Source organism: Cajanus cajan, chromosome 3, assembly GCF_000230855.2.
Source record: "Cajanus cajan strain Asha chromosome 3, NIPB_CcT2T_4, whole genome shotgun sequence".
NCBI classification, from domain to species: Eukaryota; Viridiplantae; Streptophyta; class Magnoliopsida; order Fabales; family Fabaceae; genus Cajanus; species Cajanus cajan.
In genome coordinates this window covers 71,282,144-71,298,350 of record NC_138519.1, presented here as the reverse complement: position 1 = coordinate 71,298,350, position 16,207 = coordinate 71,282,144, and the positions used below count along the sequence as shown (strand labels likewise).

The 16,207-nt window shown below is 36.1% G+C and overlaps 2 protein-coding genes across 3 annotated transcripts; both read left to right on the top strand.

Moving 5' to 3' along the window:
- The first annotated feature begins 2,007 nt into the window (after positions 1 to 2,007).
- LOC109806330 (uncharacterized) lies at positions 2,008 to 3,087 on the top strand. Its single transcript, XM_020368700.2, has one exon. The coding sequence runs from the start codon at positions 2,008 to 2,010 to the stop codon at positions 3,085 to 3,087; it is 1,080 nt and encodes a 359-aa protein (XP_020224289.2).
- A 4,284-nt stretch (positions 3,088 to 7,371) lies between these two features.
- On the top strand, positions 7,372 to 15,800 carry PHS2 (alpha-glucan phosphorylase 2). Of its 2 annotated transcripts, XM_083071204.1 has the most exons (17): positions 7,372 to 7,647; positions 7,790 to 7,822; positions 7,944 to 8,177; positions 8,805 to 8,984; positions 9,726 to 9,902; positions 9,992 to 10,077; positions 10,266 to 10,455; positions 10,819 to 10,911; positions 11,387 to 11,565; positions 11,688 to 11,805; positions 11,897 to 12,025; positions 12,761 to 12,979; positions 13,068 to 13,271; positions 13,515 to 13,673; positions 14,204 to 14,467; positions 14,675 to 14,865; positions 15,429 to 15,800. In XM_083071204.1, the coding sequence occupies exons 3-17, from the start codon at positions 7,965 to 7,967 to the stop codon at positions 15,553 to 15,555; spliced, it is 2,529 nt and encodes an 842-aa protein (XP_082927330.1). In that variant the 5' UTR covers positions 7,372 to 7,647; positions 7,790 to 7,822; positions 7,944 to 7,964; the 3' UTR covers positions 15,556 to 15,800. The 2 variants fall into 2 exon arrangements, with proteins under 2 accessions (XP_082927330.1, XP_082927329.1); XM_083071203.1 differs by having other exon boundaries at positions 7,372 to 7,822.
- Positions 15,801 to 16,207: the final 407 nt, after the last annotated feature.

Genomic DNA, 16,207 nt, shown 5'->3' with positions numbered 1-16,207 from the left:
TGAAGAAGATTCGGCTGCGAGTGGCATCTAGAATGCCAACAGTTAAAATAGGGGTATGCTCTGATATTGTGACATCGGGGCAGAGGACTTTTAGGACAGAATTTTTATATGGATTTGGAATTGTAAATATCATTTTGAAAATAATTTGTAAACTCTTGTGTTTCATTTTCTAAATCTTTATTATTGTGATTATTAAAGAACGATTTTTGAAGTTTTTCATGTGAACCCTTTTACCGAAATTTAAAATATTTATTTGTAAAGTTACAATATGTGTTGGGGTAGTAAGGGTGTCACAAAATATATCTATGTTTTTAGTTAAATCACTATCTCAAACAAGATGGGAATGTAGAATTGAAAGCATTAAAGCCATAAAGTTTCGAGTACCAAAAATAAGGGATGAACTTTTTCAATTATCAAAAACTAGTGAAGATTCTAAGATAAAGAGTGAAGCCATGTGTTTAGAGACTTATGAGATGGAGAATTTTGAATTTTGTATTGGGAATGAATGTTTGGTATGATATACTTTATGCGGTTAATTATGTAAATAAGATCATGCAATATAAAAATATGCATATAGATGTTGCTATAAATCACTTAAGAGGCCTTATAACTTATTTAAAAAACTATAGGGAAAATGGTTTTGCATCTATATTAGAATCCACCAAAGAAATGACTATTGAAATAGATATAGAACCTAAGTTCAATGAAAAACGTAAGATTCATATGAAAAATATTTTGATGACATTGATAGTGATGAGATAACTCATTCTACTGAAGATTCTTTTCACATTGATTTTTTTTATATATTAGATTAATCTATTTCTTTTATTGAGAGTCAATTTGAACAATTTTTAGAATATGAAAACATGTTTGGTTTTTTTATTTGATTCAAATAAGTTTCAAACTTTAGGGGAAGATGAATTGAAAAAATATTGTATCAATCTTGAAAAGATTTTGAGTTTTGAGGGTCATTCTAATATTGATGGTCTTGATTTGTTTCTAGAATTAAAGTTATTGAAAGAAATTCTAACAAATAAAATTAACATGCCATTAAAAATATTGAAATATATAAAAAGATCATATTCTTTTCCAAATACATAAATTGCTTATAGAATATTATTAACATTACTTCTAACTGTTACAACTGCTGAAAGAAGTTTTTCAAAATTAAAATTGATTAAATCATATTTAAGATCAACTATGCTACAAGATAGATTGAATGAGTTAGCTATATTATCTATTGAGAATAAGATGTTAGAATTATTTAATTATAAAACTTTAATAAATAATTTTGTAGCTCAAAAAGTTAGAAAAATAACATAAAAATTATTAGGCTATATTTAAATAGGCACCTGTCTTAATTTTTGCCAAAGGCCTCGAAATTTCTAGATACTGTTAAAATATCAATTATTATTCTAGATTATTCCTTCATCACCGCCTGACAAATGGAAACAACTAGAAAGCTATATTTTTAAGCAATTAGAAATATCTAGAGTCATTAATTGTGAAGAAATATCTAGAGCTTCCAGCAAGCTTCCAAACTGACATTGGGAAACTATATATAGGATGGTGATCATGCTTATGTGCATAGTAGAAAAGAAACACAATAAGTAGTGAGTGAGAGTGACGTGAGTGTATTTGTGAGAAGTGAGGAATATATATTGAGTGTCTGTGTCACCAAAATATAAATAGTATTGTGAAGAGTGTGTGTGAGTAAGTAAGTGAGTGTGTTGTATTAGTGTAAAATCATTAGAGGTGTTGGGCACCAATATTTTTGTATTTGCTCTTGTATATTAATAAAATTAGCCTCCTATCTTTTCAACATTTGGTATCAGAGCTAGTTCGGTCGGGACCAGGAACCAGTTTGCTCGAGCTAGTACGTTGGTGGAAGTTGTGATTAAGGACTGTGTGAAGGAGATTCTGTAGGAATACAGTCTGGGACTGTAATAGTTGTTGATCATCAGGATCACAATAAATTGGTTGAGTGTTAGGCGCTAACCAATCATCATGGCAGATCTCGCATCCTCAACTAGCTCACTAGAGAGGCTCAACAACAGCAATTATGACACGTGGAGCGTTCGGATGAAATATTATTTGCTCGGGCAAGATCTCTGGAGCATTTTTCATGGTGCAGAGACGACCCCACCAACTGATGAAGAAAATCTAAAGAAATGGAAGGTTCGATGTGGAAAAGCTTTGTACGTGTTGTCGATCTCCGTGGAGGATGAGTTCTTGCAGCGGATCAAGGACCTAACGACACCGAAGGAGGCGTGGGATACATTAGAAACACTCTTCACAAAGAAGAATAATGCTAAGTTGCAGCTGCTAGAAAACAAGTTGATGTCACTAAGACAAGGTGACATGGCGGTAAGTCAGTATTTTACTAAGGTTAAATCAATTTGCAATGAGATTGCAAAATTAGATCCTCAGAATGCAATTTCTGAGACGAGGATGAAGAGAATAATAATTTTTGGATTAAATCCAAAATATAATGGGATTATTACTGCCATTAGAGGTTGGGCCACAGAACCCACCTTGACAGAGTTAGAAAGTATTTTGGCAAATCAAGAAGCTTTAGACAATCAAATGTCTAAAGTATCAATTAATGAGGAAGACAAGGCCCTTTTTAGTAAAAAGAGAGGCCGAAATGAGGTTAAGGCAGCTGCAAATTCAGATAGCGAAAGTAAAGGCCCACAAAGAAGACAAGGTTGGCAGAAAGGCCAACATAAGAAGGGTCCAGAGCAAAGGGGAGCTACGCAATCCCGATTCAGAGACTACGAAGAACAAAAGAGATATCGGCGCAAGGATGGACGATGTTACAACTGTGGTAAAAAGGGCCACTATGCACGAGATTGTTGGGCCAGGAAAGAAGAAGGCAACACAGTCACACTTAAGCAGGACGAGAACGAAGAAGAATGGTATGTCCAAGCATCGTACGCGGTAAAGGAATCTCGGAGGGATGAAGGTGTAGAGATTGTGGCATCATGCATGGATGAGCCAGTAGAAGAATCAGCATTGGTCACGGTAAGTGAAGCAATCAATTATGATGATGATTGGATTGTTGATTCTGCTGCTCGAATCATATGACTGGAGACAAAGGAAAGTTCCTAAGTATGTCAGAATATAAGGGAGAAAGAGTTGTTGTGACTGCAAAAAACTCCAAGATGCCAATCTCTCACATCGAAAAGGCTGTTATAGTCCCCCGCTTTAGTCCACATCAAGTAGAGGTCGACAATGTCTACCATGTACTCGGGATAAAGAAGAATTTATTATCAGTTTCACAATTGACAGCTTCAGGCAATTATGTGGTGTTTGGGCCAAAAGATGTAGGAGTGTATCGAAGGTTCAAGCCTATATGTCCTGCAATTGTGAAAGGAAGGCGATTAGAGTTTGTCTATGCAATGTCAGCACAAGAGGCATACATTAACAAGGCAAGGAAGAATGAGACAGCAGATCTATGGCACACGAGACTTGGACACGTGAGCTATAATCGATTAAAAGCAATGATGAAACAATCCATGCTAAAAGGCTTACCAAACTTGGAGATGCGAGAGAATGTCGTTTGCTGGGAAAGCTCACGAGCTTCCATATGAAGAGTCAAAATACAAGGCCAAGGCACCATTGGAACTGGTGCACTCTGATGTGTTTGGACCGGTGAAGCAGCTATCGATCAGCAGGAATAAATATATGATCACAATTATCAATGACTATTCCAGGTACGTGTGGTTAGACTTTATGAAGGAAAAATCTGAAGCACTAAAGAAGTTTATAGAGTTCAACGAAAAGATTGAGAAAGAGGTTGGACGTATGATACGGTGCTTGCGTACGAACAACGGGGGAGAATATACATCAAAGGAGTTCAACCAGTACTTACAAAAATGTGGCATAAGAAGGCAGTTGACATGCCCGAACACCCCACAACAAAATGAAATCGCAGAGAGAAAGAATAGGCACCTGGCAGAGACATGCAGGAGCATGTTACACAGTAAAAATGTACCACCAAGATTTTGAGCGGAGTGCATGAAGACCGCTGCGTACGTCATCAACAAATTACCCCAGGCAAGACTAGGCTTCGTTTCACCACATGAGAAGTTGTGGAACACAAAACCTTCGGTGAGTTACTTCCAAGTGTTTGGATGTGTGTGCTACGTTTTCGTGCCAGGCCAAGAATGCAGCAAGTTCGAGAAGAAAGCAATCCGGTGTATATTCGTTGGATATGACAGCCAACAAAAGGGATGGAGGTGTTGCAATCCGACGACCGGAAGGTGCTACGTATCCAAGAATGTGGTGTTTGATGAAGCATCATCGTGGTGGTCTTCACAAGCAGTATCGCTACCAGATACAAAGGAAATTGAAGAGCAAGTGCAAAAGCAAAAGGAGGTGCAACGCGAAGATAAAGAAATAGTAGATGACGTCGAAGTTTTGCCTGGACAAACTGAAGCAAGATCTCCAGAGAAAGAGAAAAGCCCTTGAAAGACAGGTATTTACACTAGGTTTACAGAGGACGAGAGACCTAGTCAGATGGAGGAATTAGAGGAGGAGGTTCCTCAACCTCAGCGAAGGAGATCAACAAGGACTCGAAAGCCAAATCCAAAATATGCGAATGCAGCATTAATAGAAGACAATGAAATTAAGGAACCAAACAACTATGAGGAAGCATTTCAACATAAAGAGTGGAGATATGCGATGGAAGAAGAGACCAAGGCATTGAAACAAAATGAAACATAGGAGTTAGTGCCAAGACCATCCAGTGTGCAACCCATTTCATGTAAGTGGGTATACAAGGTGAAGACCCGTCCAGATGGGACGATAGAGAGATACAAGGCTCGACTGGTGGCTTGAGGTTTTTCACAAAAGTATGGACTAGACTATGATGAGACATTCAGCCCAGTTGCCAAGATAACTACGGTCGTGTATTGTTAGCACTAGCAGCAAGCAAATCATGGAAGCTCTAGCAAATGGATGTCAAAAATGCGTTTCTGCACGGAGAAATAGACCGAGAGATATACATGGAGCAACCAAGGGGATTTGAGAGCACAAGTCATCCAACTTATGTGTGCAAATTGAAGAAAGCTTTGTATGGTTTAAAGCAAGTCCCTAGAGCATGGTATGGAAAGATTGCCGAATTCTTGGTGCAGAATGGATACGTCGTTGCACCAGCAGATTCAAGTTTATTCGTGAAAGAACAAAAGGGTAAGCTGGCCATAGTGCTAGTGTACGTGGATGATCTCATTATCACTGGAGATGATGAAAAAGAGATTCATCAAATAAAGAGTAATCTATCAGTACGCTTCCAGATGAAAGAGCTTGGGGAATTGAAACATTTTTTAGGACTTGAAGTTGAAGGGACAAAAGACGGAATATTTCTATGTCAATAAAAATATGCCCAAGAATTGTTGAAGAGATATGGTATGCTCGATTGCAAGCCAACCTCGACACCAACAGAAGTTAATGCTAAGCTTTGCTCAGCAGAAGGACGAGATTTGAAGGATGCTACAATGTACAGGCAAGTAGTAGGAAGTTTGATCTACTTGACATTGACACGACCCGACATAGCTTATGCGGTAGGAGTAGTAAGTCGATTCATGCAAAACCCGAAGAAGCCACAATTGGAAGTTGCACGGCGAATATTAAAGTATGTCAAGAATACCATTGACTATGGAATCTTCTACAAGAAAGGAGCACCATGTGAAGTTACAGGATATTGCGATGCTGACTATACCGGTGACCATGACACTCGGCGTTCGACGACTGGATACATGTTTACTATGGGATCCGGAGCTATATCTTGGTGCAGTAAGAGACAATCAACGGTGTCTCTTTCTAGCACGGAAGTGGAGTATAGAGCGTTGGCTATGGCAGCTCAAGAATGTTCGTGGCTTATGCAGCTATTACAAGACTTACGTAAACTGGTTGACTATCCAGTTACGCTACATTGTAACAATCAGTCGGCAATACGTTTGGTAGAGAATCCAGTGTTTCATGCTAGAACCAAGCATGTGGAGGTACACTATCATTTTGTTCGAGAAAAGGTATTGCAAGGAGACATTGAGATGAAGTATATCAATACTGAAGGCCAAGTTGCAGATATATTCACAAAGGGACTTAGTGCTACGAAATTTGAAAATTTCATAAAACAGTTTGGCATGACAACCAGGTCCGCAATAAGAGAAAATAATAATTGAGGGGGAGTGTTAAAATATCAATTATTATTCTAGATTATTCCTTCATCACTGACTGACAAATGGAAACAACTAGAAAGCTATATTTTTAAGCAGTTAGAAATATCTAGTCATTAATTGTGAAGAAATATCTAGAGCTTCCAGCAAGCTTCCAAACTGACATTAGGAAACTATATATAGGATGGTGATCATGCTTATGTGCATAGTAGAAAAGAAACACAATAAGTAGTGAGTGAGTGACGTGAGTGTATTTGTGAGAAGTGAGGAATATATATTGAGTGTGTGTGTCACCAAAATATAAATAGTATTGTGAAGAGTGTGTGTGAGTAAGTAAGTGAGTGTGTTGTATTAGTGTAAAATCATTAGAGGTGCTGGGCACCAATATTTTTTGTATTTGCTCTTGTATATTAATAAAATTAGCCTCCTATTTTTTCAATAGATATTGCCCTGTCATTATTAATGTTATTACTGTCACCACCTTCAACATTATTACTCTTGTCATCATTATCGTTATTATTATCATCACTACCACCACCTTCATTGCTACATATGAGGAGAGCAATGAGAGTGGTGGTGGTTGCAATAGTGAAGACAACAACATGATAATGTTGGATAATGGATAGGTTTGTATACTATATTGTTCTTTCGTTGCATTGTTAAAGATGAGATGATGATGTGATATTTTTATAATGCATTTATAATGTTTTTTTTTACTCTAGCTTACTCTTGTATGTCTCAATGTAATGTGGACTACAATAACAATACGTGGTATGAAAACAAAATAAATAAAGTTGAAAAGTTATTGTGAAAGGATCATCAGGATATTTCTTTAATATGATGAGCTAAAAATACCGATGCAAGGGGAAAAATTATAAATAACAAATGTCAAGTATTTCATTGAAAATAATGTGCTACGTCAATTCGTTAACGTGAGTCCAGTTGAGTATCAATGGCATGTGACATATTAATAATAAATAAATTATGGAACCAAAATAATCATATTCTTATTTTTTGCTAAAGTTACATGCCACGTTAACATGAAAAATGTATCTTACACCAACGTAATTTTCCTTTCCCGTGCGTTCCAACCGCTCAAGTAGAAGATCAACCTTTTCCCGTTGCGACCGCTTCCAATCGAAGCAACCACGTGTCCTCCTTCTCACCGTTCCAGAAACTATCTCATTCTCATCCCATTCTGCCTCTATTTCCTAATTTTGCAATCCCAATGCAAATTCCAAATCTAACCCACGCACTCTCACTTCATGTGACTCTTTGCATCCTTCACTCTCACTACTCTTTTCTTTTTTGTCAACTTTAATCGCAGACAAGAAAAAAAAAAATCTCAACTTGCATGATATTTTCTTCCTTTTCTATTCATCATTGATTCATTCATACACTCCATACACTTTTCTTCTATCTCTTTGTCTCTTTCCACTTAAAGGGTCTCTAGTCTCACTCACTTGAGGTATCATTTGGCATCATATCTCTTGATTCTCTTTTGTGGCTTAGAAATATCTTCCCATATACTTCCACACCCTGATTTTCTTTTTGCTTATTAATCCCTTGTTTTCCCACTCGACCATTTCTTCAATTCTTGATCTTGATAGAGAGATTGGTAGCATTGCTTGAAGTCGGGGGAGGTAATTAATTGTTCTCTCACTTGGGGGCTTTTTCTTCATGATTGTTAGTAGATGAAGTTTCTATTTGTGACAATTTGATGAGTGGGTAGTGGAAAAAATTGTTTTTTTGTGTGTGTGATAGGAAAAAGATAAGGAATTGGAAATGGCTGCTAAAGTAGAGGCTAATGGTGGTGGTGGTGGTGGTGTTTCTCCCAAGGTTCCAGCAGTGGCACATCCATTGGCTGAGAAGCCAGATGAGGTTGCATCCAATATTAGTTACCATGCTCAGTTCAGTCCTCATTTTTCCCCTTTTAAGTTTGAGCTGGAACAAGCTTACTATGCCACTGCAGAGAGTGTTCGTGATCGTCTCATTCAGGTATCATGATATACTTCTTGAATTAGAATTGGAATATCTGTAATAATCATTTCTGTGTCAGTAATGCTTGGTTTATAAACAGTTAGGGATATCAATTATGCATTTGTTTCACTTTCATGGTTTAGTCACATCATATAGTTATAATGGTGAATTGTAATGTTGGCGTTACCACAGTGTTTCAGTGTATAAAGTGTGCACACACGTGCATGCACATGTGAAATGGTGAACCTTTTCATGGGCATGGATCCTGTCATCAAATTTTAACATCATAACGTTGTGACCGTTGTGTACATGAGAAGATCCATTCTCACATTTTTATACTTCTATATGGGACAGCTCAATTCAGTAGCTTGAAATGAACTGAAATTTGGGCACATTTATAAGTACTGGTTGATATTTGTAATCAAGGGGCAGTTGTGAATCATTTCCTTGGAATTTACTTAAGATACATAAATAAAGGGTAATTAAATTATACCAGATACATTAGATAAGTTCTTCAAATTTTGTTACTAGTTTGTTGATTTTGTTCTTTCATCACTACTCATTTAAGTCCTAGGATGGTATACTTGAATTGTTTGTTTGGATGGGACTAATTCTGTTATTGTACATTGATGATAACCATTTCAGCAATGGAATGAAACCTACCTTCATTTTCATAAAGTTGATCCCAAGCAAACTTACTACCTATCAATGGAGTTCCTTCAAGGTCGAGCTTTGACCAATGCCATTGGAAATCTGAACATCCAAGATGCATATGCCAAGGCTTTGCGCAAATTTGGGCTTGAACTTGAAGAAATATCAGAGCAGGTAATAAAAAATTGCAATCTCTATGAAATATATTTTTCTCTAGAGCCTTTGTCATGACATTACCCCAATTCGTGCAAAATCATTTAATTCCGAACCAATTGTCAGGGAATAACTCTTGAAAGAATGCAGGCCTACTTTACCTTATGCTAAAATTCAATTTTATTATAAAAAAAAAATGGGAGCAGAAAGGGTTGAATCACTACTTTGTCATGCATAGAGACTTTATATCATGCTAAAAACCAACTCACTTTAAATCTTAAGCTATTAGATGGAGGTACATGAATGGTTTTACATCTCTAACACCAAGGATTTATTTATTGAGAGAAAGAAAATATGATTTATGAGAAAGGATGGTTTCTTTATGCTTTTTATTCCAGGAACTATTTCAACCAATGTAAAATCATGCAAATTCAAAGCAGTGTTAAAAAGTTAAAAAAGAAAAAGAAATGTTGATAGGTAAATAGTCTAATGAGTAGTTGAGTACTGAATAATCTTATGCTAAATTACCATTATCAAATTATGTAATTAATAGATAACTTTTGAGGAGATTCATCCAAAATATTTAACCTGGTTTTATTTCTTAAACTTTTAATTACCATGGAATAGTTTTGATAAATTCAAGATTCATTTTTCATAAAGAAAGCATGTTCCAAAAGTCCTCATTCCTTCATATTTACGATTGGTTTTAATATCTAGTATATAAAACTCATTTTCTGGACCATCAAACATGCAACTTTGCAGGAGAAGGATGCAGCACTAGGAAATGGTGGTCTTGGTAGGCTTGCTTCTTGCTTTCTGGATTCCATGGCAACACTTAACTTTCCTGCTTGGGGGTATGGTTTGAGGTATAGATATGGACTATTTAAGCAGAGAATCACCAGGGAAGGTCAGGAGGAAGTTGCAGAGGACTGGCTTGAGGTTTGATTTATCTCCTTTATTTTAAATATATGGAACTATATCACATATTTCACAGGATACTGATGTAAAATCAAATGAAAACCAAACAGAAGTTTAGCCCCTGGGAAGTTGTTAGGCATGACATTTTGTATCCCATCAGATTCTTTGGTCATGTTGAGGTTAATCCTAATGGAAGGTTAGTGTAAATATACTGCTATACTTTATAAATTCAGTTTTAGCCTTTTAGGTTGTTTATTCATGACTTTATATGATTGTGACAACATGATTCTTTTTCCTTTAAATCTTAATCCAAATGTTAAAATAAGCTATACTCTATTTAGATACAATGATATGAAAGTACTCACTGTTTGGTGTTTATACCAGCCGAAAATGGGTTGGAGGAGAGGTTGTGCAAGCACTGGCTTATGATGTGCCAATTCCAGGTTACCAAACCAAGAACACCATCAGTCTCCGCCTCTGGGAGGCAAAGGCGAGTGCTGAGGATTTCAATTTATTTTTATTCAATGATGGGCAACATGATGCTGCTTCTGTGCTTCACTCACGATCCCAACAGGTTGGTATCAGCAAATTTTCTGTACTGTCCAAGAATAACTTTGGTTATTGTGATGGTCTGATGGAAATGATAGTAAGTGGCTTTATATAAAGAATGGGGGAAAAAGTTGGTGGGTGGCTATTGTCTGTGACTTCATTACTTGCAATAGATTAATAGTTCTTCTACCTGCAAAGATCCTGTTACAGTAATAAGAATGTAATACAAACAGAGATAAGCATGACTTTTGCCATTATCTTAGAACAAATCCTATTGAATTTTGTTGTACCCAACCCCCATAATCCCCTCCCCTTGTCCTTGGTACCTGTAGAAAAGAATCAAGCATAGAACTGTGAAACAGTTACATATAAAAATTTGTATTTGTAGATTTGTGCAGTTTTATATCCTGGGGATACCACAGAAGGTGGAAAACTTCTACGATTGAAGCAGCAGTTCTTTCTCTGCAGTGCATCACTCCAAGTAAGTTAAATCCACCTGATAATTTTCCTTTTCATTATAAGAGTTCCTTATAGTATCGTTCTTTGTGCCTGTTCATAATGAGAAACTAGGATTGAAACTTTCAGCAATGATGGTAGGTAAATGATTGTATAATGTTGATATGATGCTGTCTTAATTCAAAGTCTGGATTGCCTTCATTGTGAAGTTTTAAGAGATATTATCTCTAATTCACTATCCCCTCTCAGTAAATTGATGCAACAAACAAAGTGTTATTATAGTTTCTGTTGTGACTTTCCTTAATGAATGCCTTAGCTGAGAACCCTTTCTTTATGTAACAAAGAATATATTCTGGATTTAATGGCATGAATATTTTTCATACGAGAATCCATTAAGACCAGTTATTTGATTCATTGTTACCAAATATCAAGAAATTTAGTTACCTGTGTTGTTTGATATCCTTTCTTTACTGCCCACTCTAATCTTGCACCAATTACAGGACATAATTTCCCGGTTTAAGGAGAGGAGACAAGGACCTTGGAACTGGTCGGAGTTCCCGACAAAGGTTGCTGTGCAGTTAAATGATACTCATCCAACGCTTACAATACCAGAGTTGATGCGATTACTAATGGATGAGGAGGGGCTCGGATGGGATGAGGCATGGGATGTGACAACTAGGTCAGTGAATTGTAGAAAATGCTGTTTGGAGTGGTTATTTTCCATTTTCTTTCTTCCACCTCACATTTTTGGTGTATTACTGTATACCTCGCTGCTAAAATGTGATGCTATATCTTAACCAGGACTGTTGCTTACACCAATCATACTGTCCTCCCTGAAGCACTAGAGAAATGGTCTCAGCCAGTAATGTGGAAACTGCTTCCCCGCCATATGGAAATCATAGAAGAAATTGACAGGAGAGTAAGTTGCTCACCACCCTTGTTTCTCTTTGATTGACTCCATGGAAGGTGTACTGATATATTTTAATGTGGAAATCATAAAATTCTTGCAGTTCACAACAATGATAAATACAAAACGATTGGACCTTGAGAGTGAGCTTTCCACCATGCGCATCTTGGACCATAATCCTGAAAAGCCAGTAGTTCGGATGGCAAATTTGTGTGTGGTTTCTTCTCATGCGGTAAGTAGTGCACTGTTTGAACTCAATAAAATAAGAGTATGATCCATCTTACCATGTTCTTGTTTTCAGTCCTCTTAAATCTCTCAAGTCTCCAAAGGGTTCCAATATTGGTTTAGGAAAAACATTAAACTGGATGTTCATGAACAACTTCAATCAATTTTCAGTTACAGTGTTACTCTAGCATGTTTCCTGCATGTTGTATTATATTTTTGAAGATATCTTGGTTGTCAAGTGTTGGGAAGTTCTACATTGTCTACCTCAATTCTTCGGGTGCGGTTTATATATGTATTGGACAACTTCACTTAATGTCAATTGGTTTTAAGATGAAATTTAACATAGATCAAAGCCTAGAGCCCATCTTTTTGGTTTTTGTATTATGGTAAGCACTGCTTGGTTCGAAAGGCATCTATGGAGGAGGGGGGTTGGGAAGCCCCACATTGTCTGTCTCAATTCTCCGGGTGCAGTTTATATATGTTTTGGACAATTTCACTTAATGTTAATTGGTTTTAAGATTAAATCTAACATCAAAAGAACATTTGTGATGTTAATACTGCAATGCACGGTTCACTTGTTTTTCCAAAGTCACCTAGTATTCCAATAGTGGTATTAGAATAAAGGTTGAACTTTCCTTTTTTTAATTATTAATTTTCTTTTTCCCCACAACCCTGTTGTTTATGTATGTGAAATGGATTTCAGCTGAATTTTATTTATTTATTGGTGCCTATCTCTTTGTAGGTGAATGGTGTTGCTCAGTTACACAGTGATATATTAAAGTCAGAATTATTTGCAAATTATGTTTCGATATGGCCAACAAAGTTCCAAAATAAAACCAATGGGATTACACCTCGAAGATGGATCCAATTTTGTAATCCTGAGCTAAGTGGGATAATCACCAAATGGTTAAAAACTGATAAATGGGTAACCAATCTTGACTTGTTAACAGGTCTTCGACAGGTAGGTACCCAGATGCTTCTTCTCTGCAGCTAACTGATTCCTACTACTGCAGTATTCTAACAGTAAATTCCTGGTGCTTTTTCCATAGTTTGCTGACAATGAAGATCTGCAAGCAGAATGGCTGTCTGCAAAGATGGCTAGCAAACAGCGTTTGGCACGGTATGTTTTGCAGGTGACAGGGGAGAGCATTGACCCAGATAGTCTGTTTGACATTCAAGTCAAGCGTATCCATGAATACAAGAGGCAGCTACTAAACATTCTTGGTGTGATTTATAGATACAAGAAGCTAAAGGTATGAGAAATAGCCTGCTGTTTCATGAACATCTGTGTCCTTATCCTCGTACTCAAGCTGCAACTTCAACATTTTATTTTGTCACAGTAATATTTAGCAAAATACATGTCTCATATTAGTATTCATCTACTTTCATCTAGGAGATACTAATATACTGTCCCCACTGTATTTTGTAAAAGGCCCCAGCATTATACAAAATTATGCTCTGTGCTTAAGATAGTCGTTATAACTAAATTGTAATAGGAGATGAGCCCTGAAGAACGTAAAATAAGTACTCCACGCACTGTGATGATTGGAGGCAAGGCATTTGCAACATACACAAATGCTATAAGGATAGTCAGGCTGGTGAATGATGTCGGTGCTGTTGTCAACAGTGATCCTGAGGTCAATAGCTACTTGAAGGTAAATTAATTTTGTTTAACTTTCTAGATAAAGAGCCTTTGTAAGTAGAAAAAATTAGGGTACCAAGGGATACATATATTATCGTGCATATCTGCTTATAATAATACAGGCTAATGGTTCCATACTTCCATCTCAGGGCCCCAAAATTGATTGTGCATACCAATAGTAAAAGAAATCTGTTTTTGGTTCTATTATTTTGCAGTGGGATAGTTTTTCAGAGCTCCACTATTTTGACCAAGTGCTTGGGGCAGACTTATAATTTCACAATTGGTTGCAATAAATGTTTATAATACTATTTTTTTTACCACTCAATTGTTACTAATGTTTGAAAAGAGGAACAGGGAAACCTTTAGATCTGTGATACTAGACCTAGATTATTAATATTATATCTGCTCGACTACTTGACCTATCATCCTTGCATTCATGTCTACTACATGAAGATAAACATTATGTATCTGCATGATTCTTAACATAATATCAAACTTGTGCTTAGTGAGGAACAAAATCTAAACTGTTCTCATTTTTGTCAGGTTGTATTTGTTCCAAATTACAATGTATCTGTGGCAGAAGTTCTGATTCCTGGAAGTGAGCTTTCTCAGCACATTAGCACTGCAGGCATGGAAGCAAGTGGCACAAGCAACATGAAATTTGCTTTGAATGGGTGCCTTATAATAGGTACTCTAGATGGAGCTAATGTGGAAATCAGGGAGGAGATTGGTGAGGAGAATTTTTTCCTCTTTGGTGCCACAGCGGAAGATGTCCCTCGACTGAGGAAGGAAAGAGAGAATGGACTGGTATGCAGTTTCATGCATGATTCATGCATGTTTGGCTACCATTTATTTCCATGAATTAATATCTTTTGTTCTTTTCAAAGGTTCTTTAAAAAAGGTTGCAAAATAATTATTTTTTCAATATAAGCTACTTTAAACTTAAAACATTTTAAACTTCAAATTTCCATAAAAGTAGTTCTATTAACAGCACCACTGTTTTATAATTTATAGTTCAAACCTGATCCTCGATTTGAAGAGGCAAAGAAGTTTATTAGGAGTGGGGTGTTCGGAAGCTATGACTATAATCCATTGCTCGAGTCTTTGGAAGGAAATTCTGGTTATGGTCGTGGTGATTACTTTCTAGTTGGTCATGACTTCCCAAGCTACATGGATACTCAGGCAAAAGTTGATGAAGCTTATCGGTAAGACTCATCTTTTCATGTTTTAGTTTCCTCTACCTGTTTGTACTTGAAATATAATAGAACCCTTTTTGCCTGATTTATATAAGCATACATGTTTCTTTGTTAAAGCAAAATTGTGAACAATATTTGGAAACTTAATTTTGGACTTTAAACTTGCCGCATGCATTCAAACTGTTAGTGCTTGATCTTAACCTCGTTCATCCCTACTATGTCAGCCTAATCCACAAACATTATGGAAAAACATGTTTTTGGTCTTTCTAAAATTTTCGAAATTCAGTTTGAGTCTCTCAAAAGTTTTTTTAAGTATTTTAATTTCTCTAATTTGAAAATGTGCTACTTTTGATCCTTAAAGTGATCTAGATAGCGTTTAAAATTTTTAAGTGCTAACTAAACTACTTTGAGGACCAAATTTAATGTATTTTCAAATTAAATGGAATAAAATAGGACAAATTTTGTAAGGGACTAAAAACTTAAGAAAATTTAGAGAATCTAAAAACATATTATCCCCTACCACCTATTAATTATGAGGCTTTAATGTTTTTATTTGTATTATTTGCATGCAGTGATAGGAAAAGATGGCTAAAAATGTCAATCTTAAGCACTGCTGGGAGTGGAAAGTTCAGCAGTGATCGGACAATTGCTCAGTATGCCAAGGAAATCTGGAACATAGAAGAGTGCCGCGTGCCATAATTTCTGCTGGATGTCTCTTGCATTCAAGTTTATGTATAGCACAAAGAGAAAGATAAATCAAAAAATAATAATAATAAGTAATATACCGAAAAGAGAAAGTGGAGGAGATATTAGCTTTCTATTTAGCTTGTCATATAAGATTTCATCAGTATTCTTATGTTAAATGCTCTCTCAAACCATCTGCTTCCGACAGGTAGAGCTTTCTATATGCAAATAAATCTTTAGTTTCATGTTCTATTTTTCAATTGATGTCAAAATTTACTTAGCCCTCCAAATTTGAGGATTACTTTTCATCTTTGCAATGAACTGCTTGGGTCCATATTCTGGTTCAGTTGAATAAAATTCTAGAAAATTTAACTGCTATAGTTATTGATATGGGTAAATTACTTTCAGGTCCTTTCAGAAATGCTCAAATTATGCTTATATTTCCTTTATTTTTTGAAAACTGCACCATTCTCTCTTTTGAAAGAGAAATTGTGTTATATTTTAGTTTATATTATTATAACTAGTGAGGTCAAGACATGGCATGTCTTTATTTGTTTTCTATTGTTTTCCATAAAAAAATTAAGAATTTTGAAAGTATCTGGATACCGACTATAGTTAGAGAAGATAAAGGTTTTTCATTGAGATGAAAAAATAAGAGAAGAGAGAG

What these genes read in the sequence shown, in the direction of transcription:
- LOC109806330 (XM_020368700.2), top strand. Translation starts at nt 2,008, where the DNA reads ATGGCAGATCTCGCATCCTCAACTAGCTCACTAGAGAGGCTCAACAAC.
- PHS2 (XM_083071204.1), top strand. Translation starts at nt 7,965, where the DNA reads ATGGCTGCTAAAGTAGAGGCTAATGGTGGTGGTGGTGGTGGTGTTTCT. An exon ending in GAGGTTAATCCTAATGGAAG is followed by an intron (nt 10,078 to 10,265) that starts GTTAGTGTAAAT and finishes TGTTTATACCAG; the next exon opens with CCGAAAATGGGTTGGAGGAG. An exon ending in GTGTGGTTTCTTCTCATGCG is followed by an intron (nt 12,026 to 12,760) that starts GTAAGTAGTGCA and finishes ATCTCTTTGTAG; the next exon opens with GTGAATGGTGTTGCTCAGTT.